The sequence below is a fragment of the Pseudochaenichthys georgianus genome, chromosome 16, assembly GCF_902827115.2.
Source record: "Pseudochaenichthys georgianus chromosome 16, fPseGeo1.2, whole genome shotgun sequence".
NCBI lineage: Eukaryota > Metazoa > Chordata > Actinopteri > Perciformes > Channichthyidae > Pseudochaenichthys > Pseudochaenichthys georgianus.
The window spans coordinates 39,803,389-39,815,831 of record NC_047518.2 but is presented as its reverse complement, the minus strand read 5'-3'; the positions used below and the strand labels follow the sequence as shown (position 1 = coordinate 39,815,831).

General features: G+C 42.9%; 1 protein-coding gene across 1 annotated transcript in view; it reads left to right on the top strand.

The window, feature by feature from the left end:
* Positions 1 to 12,443, top strand: part of znf574 (zinc finger protein 574) — a 37,119-nt gene that overhangs the window by 14,086 nt on the left and 10,590 nt on the right. Inside the window, exons 4-7 of the mRNA XM_034103493.2 lie at positions 648 to 856; positions 2,628 to 2,807; positions 3,842 to 3,936; positions 10,340 to 10,434. Of these exons, the coding sequence (XP_033959384.1) occupies positions 648 to 856; positions 2,628 to 2,807; positions 3,842 to 3,936; positions 10,340 to 10,434 (579 nt within the window). The remainder of the gene's footprint in view (positions 1 to 647; positions 857 to 2,627; positions 2,808 to 3,841; positions 3,937 to 10,339; positions 10,435 to 12,443) is intronic.

The window sequence follows — 12,443 nt, the reverse complement described above, 5'->3', positions numbered from 1 at the left end:
CAGTGGAAGCCGTGGCGCTGTGAAAAGCACGACCAATCATCTGAGCCGGCCCGGCTAAAGTAACTGGATGGCCTGCCTGCCTGTCAGCCTTCCATCGGGGCACACACTTATCTCGTGCCCTCATTGGTCATCGTTCGTGTGTGTTGGAGGAGGGGCTCTGTGAGGAAGGGGCAGATTTTTTCCGGTTGTGTATTTTCAAATTCTAGCGCACTCGAGCTGGTTTCTCCATTCTTACCTAGCCTACCTTTTTAAGTGTGTAATGATGTATACATACAACAAAGTAAGAGACAAAAATACAACTATTTATAATATAATGTATGTTATGATGTCCGATTAGGTTAGTTGTTGTTTTTAAGGTTTTTAGGTTTTTAAGGTTTTTCTTCCACAGTTTGTTTTGAACGTCTTCTTCTTCATTACATTAAAAGGCATCCACTTCAATACGTTGAACCGATTGAACCAGTGCCCTTATTTACAGATCTATCTGTGTATCGGTATTCTGTACGTCAAACAATATATAAGATTGATCAGCTGACGACTCATTTGGACAGGCAGCAGATTGATTATTGATTATTGCTTGAAACCCCGTAACATCATGTCGTTTATCGTGGGATGTTTTTGGCCTGAATGAACAGTTTTGTGTTTGTCAGGACTCAAGGGCATCAATGATGAATCAGAGGTCGGCACTGCGGCAGACTCGGACCACACGAACCACCCCCCGCCTGCCAAGCTGCTGCAGGACTGGGCCCGAACCCCGCTGCCTCACGTCTGCCCGTACTGCGGAAAGACCTTCACCCGCAGAGTCTTCCTGCGCACACACGTCTACAGCCACACCGGAGAAAAGCTTTTCACGTGCAAGGTGCCAATCTCCATGTTACCATAATACTTTACTGGTTTATCTGGTATTTGACTTGCATCACAGCGGCTCCATGTGTAACATCTACATGGACATGTGTCCCCTCTTCTTCATGTCTCTTCTTCATCAACATGTGTCCCGTCTTCTTCATGTCTCTTCTACATCAACATGTGTCCCCTCTTCTTCATGTCTCTTCTACATCAACATGTGTCCCCTCTTCTTCATGTCTCTTCTACATCAACATGTGTCCCCTCTTTTTCATGTCTTCTTCATCAACATGTGTCCCCTCTTCTTCATGTCTCTTCTACATCAACATGTGTCCTCTCTTCTTCATGTCTCTTCTACATCAACATGTGTCCCCTCTTCTTCATGTCTCTTCTACATCAACATGTGTCCCCTCTTCTTCATGTCTCTTCTACATCACCATGTGTCCCCTCTTCTTCATGTCTCTTCTACATCAACATGTGTCCCCTCTTCTTCATGTCTCTTCTACATCAACATGTGTCCCCTCTTTTTCATGTCTTCTTCATCAACATGTGTCCCCTCTTCTTCATGTCTCTTCTACATCAACATGTGTCCCCTCTTCTTCATGTCTCTTCTACATCAACATGTGTCCCCTCTTCTTCATGTCTCTTCTACATCAACATGTGTCCCCTCTTCTTCATGTCTCTTCTACATCAACATGTGTCCCCTCTTCTTCATGTCTCTTCTACATCAGCATGTGTCCCCTCTTCTTCATGTCTCTTCTACATCAACATGTGTCCCCTCTTCTTCATGTCTCTTCTACATCAACATGTGTCCCCTCTTCTTCATGTCTCTTCTACATCAACATGTGTCCCCTCTTCTTCACGTCTCTTCTACATCAACATGTGTCCCCTCTTCTTCATGTCTCTTCTACATCAACATGTGTCCCCTCTGTGGAAAGAGACTCTGAAAGTCTCAGGAACAAAGATTCTCTCTCTTTTTGATCCATTTCTATAAAAACCTGTCTGAAAATGAGCTGATCAGATTTTGGTCACTTCATGATGTCATAACGATGTGTTGTCTTGTGTAACCATTAGCCAATCAGCAACCAAGGTAACCCCCCCCCCCCCCTTATCACCTGAATCTCCTCTAGAGCACCATTGAGTTCTTTGTAACCAAATGTCTCTCAGAGGGGCGTGGGGAGGGGCTCATTATTTTCATCTGAAGTAACAGACAGAGAATCAGCACTTTGGAAACAGGGCTGAAACAGAGGGGATTATGGGTAATGCTGCAATGATCTGTTTGATATGTTTCAGCCAATCAGAGACAGGCTCTGGATATATCTGAGCCCTATAATATATTGATGAAAAATAGTATAATAGGAGACCTTTTAAAATAACAACACAATCATTGAGAGAAAACATTTGATCTGGGAGCTCTGTATTGACTGTGAGGATTGACTGATGCACCAAGGAGTGCTTCAGTCTGACTTTATTGAATCGAGGGACCCTGTATCTCCGTATGTATGTTCATAGTTTGTCCTTTCTTGAAAATGAGAGATAATTGTATCTGTTGGAAATGCCATGAACGTCATGCGGCAGAGATGATGAGAGAGATGATGTAATGCTTTTGAACCGTGTGATGATTTGAACCTCATTATATTTGACATATTCTCCATGGTCTCCGCACGATGCTAAGAAAGTGATAATATCAGCAAGTGTAGCCTTTTACAACTTGATTTATTCCCTTACAAAAACAGTTTTTGGCACTGATCCTGATTGTTGTTGTTGTTGTTGTTGTTGTTGTTAAGGTTTGCACAAAGTCCTTCGCTAACTCCCAGAGCCTGCTGCGCCACAGCATGAGCCACACGGGCAACAAACCCTACAGCTGCGACGTTTGTGGCAAAAACTTCTCTCAGGCAGCCACCCTGAAGAGACACCAACGCATTCACACATCCACCCTGCCTCGACGCAAGAGGGGACGCAAACCGGTACAGTCCCTTTCCTTTTCTCTTGTTCTTTCTCACATCATTCAAACAAAACTCACCTTTTCACTCACTTGCCTTCAACTCCTAATCCACTAACCCCTCGCCCTTATTCCACCTAGCTTAGCACTTTTTACATTTGTTGTTATTCTGTTTTACTTGCTTCTAAAGCGCTCTGAGCACCAGGAAAAGCGCTAGATAAATGTAATGTATTATTATTTGTAATAAAACGCCTCTAAAGTTGAAGGGTTTAATTTCGAATAAAAAAAAGTTTTCAATAGAAAGCTGCATACATTAAGCATATTAAAGGTGGGGTAGGTAAGTTTGAGAAACCGGCTCGAGATCGCTAGAATTTGAAAATACAGAACCGGAGAAAATCTGCCACTTCCTTACAGAGCCCCTCCTCCAACACACACGAACGCGCACATGACCAATGAGGGCACGAGATAAGTGTGTGCCCCGATGGAAGGCTGACAGGCAGGTAGGCCATCGTACTTGTACTTTTTACAGTATTACGGCTTCTACAGATTACATTTTTCTATGGATTTTTTGTCAAAGCACTTCAGATATTCATTGCTATCGGGATGTTAAGAGCATTCCATGGAATATAACAAAAAGTGTATCTCGAGCCGGTTTCTGAAACGTACCTACCCCACCTTTAATAAGGACTGCAGAATTTGAAGACAATGACTAACGGGTATAAGTATTTATTTTAGTAGGCTCTGTACCAAACATTTTAGTTTAGTTTAGTCTGTAGATACAACTGAACATCTCTGCGGAATCTTCCCAATACTTACATTACTACTGCATTAAATACTTTAAGGTTTTATAATGTGCTTCTTCCACATTTAATATTCATATTTGGTTAACATTTTGATTATCTCTGCAGCTCTTATTTTAATCAACATTTGCTGTGTGGAACTGATTCTAAGAGATGCACCTAAATGTGTTTTTATCACACTTTTGAAACCTTTAAAAAATAATAAATACATATATTTTCTGCTGTAAATTCATGTTTTTTCCTGTGTCCCTTATTGTAGGCGTGTACTCTGGACAGTGAAGGAGCCGCTCATCTGTTCCCGTGTCCTAACTGCCCGTCACGCTTCAACACGGAGGATCAACTTAACCATCACAAGTAATAACACAACAACAAAAACACTTTAGTAACACTAGTCTTTCACAGAGGTGGAAGAAAAAAGGAAATACGCATGTAAAGAATCTCACAATTGTATTTAAGTACAGTACTTGAGTAAATGTACGTAGTTACTGTCCACCACTAGTAGTTTAGCATTCTGTATTTGCAGGAGTGTAGGTGTAAATGAAAACAACACATCCATTACATACCATACATTATATTCACCATTTCCCCTCTCTGTTTACGGCGTAAATACATCAGCATTACGGTTCCAAACTGAACCCAGGACAGGATTTAGATAAACCTCCAGCCTCTGCCCGGAGCTTTAGTATCTGAGTCGTGTCTGACTGCTGAGCGAGACCTTAAAGCCGTGGAGAAACCCACCGACTGAAATGTCTGGCTGCCCTTGAGACACATATGATTGACAGACAGAGGCCCAGCAAATTAAGATGATTAAGATAACAACCCAGGACGGGGCAGAGCCTGGTCCTGTCCTGCATGGCTGAGCAAGAGAGAAGTGTGTGTGTGTGTGTGTGTGTGTGTGTGTGTGTGTGTGTGTGTGTGTGTATATATATATTAGAGCTGAACGTAGTGCTCAGCGGTATGGAGAAAGTCAAACGTCAACGTATTTTTGATGAAATACTTTGATATTGTAGCCAGTGTTTCCGCCAGACCAGGGCTGAGAGGGCGTCCACCCCGAGAGCGGGGGGGTGTCACGTGACTTGAATTTTGAATTGAGCCTTCCCTTATAGATACTATCTCTTTACGTATTAGTGATAATCATTTGGCTCGGCTCACTAAGAAGAGCCGGCTCTTTCGGCTCCTAAACGGCTCTTCTCGTTACCACAGTTTACCACGGAGCCTCAGTTTCGCCGCTGCGAGGCTCCGGCGCTCGCAGTTCACGGACGTGCTCCACTAGCGCCCCCCGTCAAGGCTCACCGGCAGGACACTTCCCGTCACAGGAATAAGCTTTGCTGGCGGCGAAAAGAATCCCACCAGACTCCTTTGCCTCTCCAACAGAGGGACGTCCTTTTTCCTTTTCGTCATTTCAAGCGATAAAAACTCTTATTTTTTATTTATTTGTTTGGACGCCCTCGGCTCGAGTTCAGGGCGTTCCGAACTGAATAAGGGCGTCAAATGACGGCAAGACGCCCCCCTGGGGGAAGCGCTGATTGTAGCGTTTAATATATGTTGGCTTCAAGAAATACTGATAGCCATTCTATGGGTTAATTATCATCAGTATTGTACTATGCAACTTTAACCAACACTCTTTCACTTGAATACACACGCCGTAGCAAACAATGTAAATGTAAACACGTGTGGCCGTTACCACATGGAAACACTGCGAGCATCACAGGGTGCTCGTGGCATTTTATACCTTTTTACTTCACCTACTTTCAGCGCTCGTGCATGTTGAGTCTTTGGGACCAATTGTTTCCGACCCAGGTTCCGTTTTTTAATCGTAGCATTCACAATTCAAGTATTCGTTTCTATTACATTGCATTGTGAATAATAAAGTGCTAGGTTAAAGCACAAACTTTAGGCTTTGAAGTGTGTTTTACCAGCAGGGCCATGATCTAGATCAGGGGTAGCCAACACGGTGCCCGCGGGCACTCAGTCGCCCGCAGGGGCAACGTGAGTCGCCCGCGGGGCATGTTCTAAAAATAGCTCGCCAAGCTAATCCAAAATGTATAAAATACACAAAAAAGGAAATGTAATTAAAAGAATCTACCCGATGCATAAACGAAACCTAAATCATAGTGAACTCTATCTACTTACTACAACTCTATATCTATCTAACACCCCTCCTCCCCCTGCCCCAATGAATATCGACCAATCACGTTCTTGCTTGATTTGCGGGACCAGCGTTGGAGTCGGGAAGAAAAGCAATGTGGCACCTCCCCGCTGATTTTCCTTCTGGCAGAATCTACACAACACATCAGCCCCATTGAACAGCCTATCGTGCCAGCCTATACAACACATGAGGGGCAGAGTTTTACTCTGTGTGTTGCAACTTGCATAGCCTATATATTTATTGCACTCGACGCACACACACGCATGGCGTAATTTCCACCTGGGACAGGGGGGACATGTCCCCCGCTCTTTTCAAAATCCCGTTTTTGTCCCACCACTTTACAAATATGTTTATTATTATTTTTTAACGCAAGCCGTCATCGCCACGGAAGAGCACACAGCCTCTGTGAGCGAGCGAGACAGAGGGAGAGAGCAAGCGAGAGATCTAGGGAGGGAGAGAGAGAGAGAGAGGGAGAGAGATAGAGCTGGCTAGGGAGAGCACACCTTTATCTATTTAAGATAAAGTAAGAAATCATTCCAATGTGTACTAGGACAATACAAAAAACAGTTTAAAAGGAGAGTGATCAAAATGCATAAATAAAAAGAAAGAAGGCTAACTATAGGTAACATAAGATAAGAATAAACCACTTTAAAGGATTTGTTATTGGTTGTGATCATATTCTCAAGATGTTTGGATTATTCAAAAGTATACAGCTCCCTTTCATCTGAGTGTTGAGAGCTGTATCCATAAATTCATTTTGTGCTCAAAGTGCAACAGATTAATGCTTTTAACTTCAACATTAAAAAAAAAAAAAACATCTTCCCGGGGGAGTATGCCCCCGGACCCCCCTAGAGGAGGTGAGGACCCCCCTAGAGGAGGTGAGGCCCGTCCACCCCCAAATAAAGCAGGTTAAAATAATTAAATTGAATACATGTTCTTTCAGTAAACACTAACAACGGGTCCCACAGACGCAAACAGCACACAAAGGTTAAAGGTAAGCATATAATAATGTTAAAATGTGCTAAATATATACACTGCAAAAAACAAAAAAAAGAGGAATAAAAGTAGCCCCCGTCTTGTTTTATTTTTTGAAAGTAGCCCTCACCCTAAAAAAGGTTGGTGACCCCTGATCTAGATGAAGACATGAACTCTGTCAAATTAAATCTGAAAGTTGTGAGTTTCCAGAGTTTCATGTTAAATCCAATGTTATGGAGATCCAAGAGCAGAAGAAGCCAGAGCTGCCCAGAAAGGTTTTTTAAAACATATTTGTGACCCTCTCTATCGAAATCAGTTGGAAGTCGCAACGGCTCATTTCAAAATAAACGTGGATTTACGTAAAAAACAATTTTTTCGGGGTTCGGGTGTTTTGTTTGACTTTAAACAAACAAAGTCTTGGCTTTCAGAATATGAAACCTTTATTTTCAAAATCACACGATAAATACATTTTTGAAGCTTGTAAAGGGAAGATGACAGCTCTCACTCGCACCCTGCTGTTCCTCAGCGCCCCCCCCCCCCTGCCTCCGGCTGAAATTATGAATGTAAGAGTATAGTAATCATAGATAACACGGCAGGGTCCGTGAGAGTTTGTTTTCATCTGATTTCAATTAAAGAAAGTCTTGGCTTTCAGAATATTAAACTTGTTTCGGCAAATTCAGATGATAAATATAACTTTGAAGCTTGAAACGGCATAATTACAAGCGGAGAACGGAGTAACTTAACATCACAGCAGGGATAACAACAGCCGGTGTTTCTCCTGAGGGTTTTCCCCGGGAAACGAACACAATACACACAAACGCAAAATTACACACACACACACACACACACACACACACACACACACACACACACACACACACACACACACACACACACACACACACACACACACACACACACACACACACACACACACACACACACACACACACACACACACACACACACACACACTCGCGAGCTTCCCCTCCAAACGAAAATATCTTCCCTCCGCAGTATTTTGATCATTTGCTCCACTAATAATCAATCAGATCGATGGATTCCAGAGAAGAGGAAACTTTGAAGGCCTTTTTCTCAAAATGATGACTCGGTGATAGTCATTATATAATGTGACATATTTCGCTTAATATTTGGAGTACAAAAACAATCCTGATATCATTAGAAAGCTAGGAATCTCCTCTTTCCAACAGTGTATACAACTCAAAATGTGTCTTCGGGTCAATGCGACTGATTTCGATGGAGCAGGTCACATTTGGTCTCCATTTTCTTCTTCTCTGTCTTGATATTGACAGCCTAACCTGTGGCACATTCTGGAAACCATTGAACCACATGTCAACAATACTTTCACGTTTTTACAGTTAATCTGCAAATCATATTTTTATGAATTGCCATTTATTGGTGTGTAAAAATAACAATCATTGATTTATTAGTGTGTCCTTAAACAGTCCAAAAGTCAAGGTCCTCTTACAAGCTTTTCACAGAGCTTCTCACAGTATTCATCATGAAGTGGAGTTCACTCTTATGTTGAAGGACAGTTAGTACTTTTAGCCACTTTCACAGCAAGTACTTTGCTGTACTTAGTTCCCAGCACTTAGTTCCCCCATGGAACTAGATTGTGTTCACAACGGAATAAGTTCCCTGAGGGAAGAATACGCAAATGAAGCCGCTGACGTCACTTCTTCTTCTTCTGCTTTGGGTTTACTGGCAGGCCGCAAACAACTTCACGGCGTATACTGCCACCCGAAGTCCCCGTCCGGAAGTCCCCGGAGTTGGGGACTGGCTTCAGTAGACGCTGCTGGGACTCCCAGCAGCTTCTACTGAAGCCTTCCGAGTAAATCGCCAGAACGCCGACACCTCCTCATCTCCAAGTTAGTCTCTCTCCGTTGGTGCGCTGGGCTAATGCTAATAATGCTAATGCCAGCAAATAAAATGGCGGCTTCACAAAACCTTTCAGAGTTTTACGGGGCGTGGTTTGCAAATCCACTATCGGAACTAAAAGGGAAAAGAACTCCGTTGTGAAAGCGCCTTTTGTGTTTCATTCCCAAGGTCAAGAATGAACCTTCAGTTGTCCAATTCGCTTCTCTGTCTTAAAGGATGAACAAAAGCAGCTTCTTCACATTTGACAAGCTGGCGTGTTGGCTTAAAATGCCTTAAATGATTCAGTGATTATCAAAATTGTTGCTGAATATTTTTTGCTGTGGGCCAACAAGTGGATTTAAACAAGTCAACGTAGAGCTAAGGCTGAACACAGTGTCACCGCTCCTCATTAGAGAACTTCTGTCTGGGAGAAGAGGTGACCCTGGCTGAAATGCTAATGCTCCCAGTTGCCTCAGGGTCAGCTGTCCCTGAATTATTGATTCCTCGTGTCTCTTAAACAGGGAAAAGAAACAGCCTGGCCTCGAATCCTGCCAATGAGAGGTCCTTGCACATCACCTCGGGCATCCTGCTTGACTCTAAATGACTCACACGGTTAAGTGCTTCTGCTGCATTACCTGTAGCAGTATAACATACATAATAAACAGATATGCGTGTGCAATATCTAGAGGAGCATTATGTTTCATCACTTATACATCACCCTTGTTCGTTCTGATTATGAGAAGCCGCTCAAAGAACCAGCTTTTTATTTATTTTTCTTGATCCAGCATTCGGTGAATTCATCCCAACACTTCTCTCCTCCCTTCAGGCTGTATCCACTGTAACGTTATGCAATGGATAAATATAGTCTTTCATGTCCTTATTCGGACTCCTCCCAGTTAACTGCTGGGTTTTTATTCATTTTTCTGATCTCCCGCAGCAGTCAGCGAATGCCCCTTATTTAACCTGAGAACAGCTAAGCACATACTTACTGGTAATCCTCCGACGAGTCTAATATAGGGTGGAAGCCGAAGATTAAAACACAACTTTTCCCCCTCATTATTGCAGATTTATGTGTCTTCATTTGTGACCTTTTAAGTCTTAAAACTGTGTAATGCAACACTTTTCGGCCTCTGTGAGGGATTTTTGCTATTTCTGTTATCTGGAGTCCGTGGGATTCTTTTGAAACAAGTTCAGTCAGACAACTCACGTGTTTCTTAATATGTTTATTAGAAGCAGCATATAGTTTGAGTTTGGCGTCTAGGCTCGGGCCTCATCACTCCACAGATTTACAAAGAACATGAGTGATGATTAGATAACTATCCCCGAGCCTACCGGTGGAAGCTGGGGTGGAAGCTGGCGTGGAAGCTGAGGTGGAGCTGAGGTGGAGCTGGGATGGAGCTGAGGTGGAAGCTGGGGTGGAAGCTGGGGTGGAGCTGGGGTGGAAGCTGGGGTGGAAGCTGGGGTGGAAGCTGGGGTGGTGGTGGGGCAGGCGAGCAGCAGCAACATGAAACACGGCAGCAGGAACATGAACGCAGCAGTAGCAAATGAACACCGCAGTGGCAGCATAGCGAGGCAGAGGCAGGAAGACCTGTCAGCTTAAATAGAGCGGCATGTTTAGGAGAATGTGTTTGGTTGGTTGTAAGAGGGACGAGGTGCGTCACGTGTTAATGTATTGGTACTCGAGTCGACTGCCTGAACTAGCTCGCAGACTTCGCCCCATTTATGTGAAAATGTGTGTCTTTATTTATTTAACAGATTGCTCCACACCAGCCATCCGTTTCCTTGCGAAGAATGTGGAGAGGCCTTCAAACGCAGGAGAGACCTGGACCTGCACTCGCTCACGCACCAAGGTGAGAGTTCAGGGCTCAGTCTGGCATTTTATCATTCACCAAAATATCTTTATAGTAAAAAGGAGAAACTGGAAGCTAACAGAAACGCACAGCAGTGTTTTTCTCTGTAACTGACTATTTATTTTTCAGCCTTTTGTGTCACATAATTTCCTCCTTTGTGACTTTTACCTTGAGACTAAATGTGAAAACATCAACTAGTCAGCATATTGGAATTAATTTATAATGTTACATTCATTATTCTATAAAAGAAGACCGGTCGCGTTTTAAAATGTAATATTTAATCACATATGTTAAACGTATTCATTAATTCAACCAGCTCCAAACTATTCGATTAAAAAAGATTTCAGAGAGACTTTGATTGAATTTTAGTTTTAGGTCACTGCTGTCTGATTGCATTTATTTAACATTTCCCCAATTGGCCCAATTATAAAGATTTATATTCTAAAGAAAAGTTATTTGATATCAGAGAACACTAATGAAAGTTTGGTCTTGCTTTAGAGCAGGGGTTCTCAAAGTGCGGCCCGCGGGCCAATGGCGGCCCTCGGAAATGTTTCTGGCGGCCCACGATAGTTAATGTGACACGCTGAAATGCATGCGTTATGTTTTATTCCTCCATGGTTGTATCTAGTAAGAATTAGAATGGAATTTAAGAATGGTAAAACTGCGCCCCCTGGGTTGTCATTCCTAAATTATGAACGACAGCTTGTGGAAAGTTTGCTAGACTACTGGTTGCATGGCAACTAGGCATCTCGCGAGTTGCGGTAATTGGTTAGTACAATAAAGAAAGGATTTGTTTTGGAATTATTTTGTGTTCCGTTTTTTCTTGGGCGGCCCTCAATCCAATATTGGGTACCTAAATTGGCCCTAACTCATCAAAACTTTGAGAACCCCTGCTGTAGAGGAATATGTTGATTGGTCTCCTTGAAAATAACACACAGCAATAACAAGTGTACTAGATTATTATTCTGATGATGGGACAAATTCCAGATATACATTGAATTCACAGGTAAGAAACCACGCCTTAATAACCTTTATCAACGTCTTCAAACAATGCCTTCAATCAATTCACCTTAATTTACCTCAATTTTTGTTAGCCTTTACTGTTTGGATGTCGGTTATATCACTTTGAAGTGTCTGTCAAAGCACTTTATAAACTCTTTATTTCAATAGGGCTATATATCAGAATCAGAAATCCTGTATTAGTCCCACAGCGGGAAATGTACATTGTTATCGCAAAAGTGGCATATATGCAAAAGTGGCATAGCAGGCATGCAATGACACATAATAAGCTAACATTAATATATAGAAGAGTAAACGGGTTATTGTATAATAAGCAGGCTATTGTTGACACAAAAAACTGTCTGCATCTGAATCACCAGCTCTTTCTGTCTGCACCACCTGCTGCTTCATGATTGTTGTTACAACACCCAGTAATCATCAAACTCAAATCAGTAGCACGGCCACTAACACTAAGGCCCCATTTACACGGGAACGCAAACGAAGGGGGGGAGGCGCTCGTGAATTGTTGTTACGGAAACAGAGGGGTTTTAGGTTGCCATAAGGCTGTTGACGGTCTTATTATAGGCTACATTCATTGGTTGGTTTTGTGGCACTTTTGTAACGCTGTGCCAACTTGGGCAAGCACGCAGGCAAACTTGAGGAGCGCACACAGGGTGGAGAGGTGGAGTGAGGTTGAGCGATGGAGAGAGAGAGATTGAGTGAGGCAGAGAGCGTGTGCAGCGGTCTGCTTGCGCACAGAGCAGGAGTTTGTGAGAGAGCCGGCTTGAGAGTCAATTTCTCTTCAAAATATAATTGATTGCCAGCCTCCCTTGTCCCTGGCTGGCTTGCTCGCTTGTTGGTAACGTAACTGATGTCTTCTAATGTGCCTGCATCTGGCGCTGAGTTGCCATATTCCTTTCATGAACCACTTCCTGATATCCATTGTTGCAGATAAATACAAATGATAATAGCCAAACTAACCTATAGAGTAAACTGACGGGCTGCTGTGC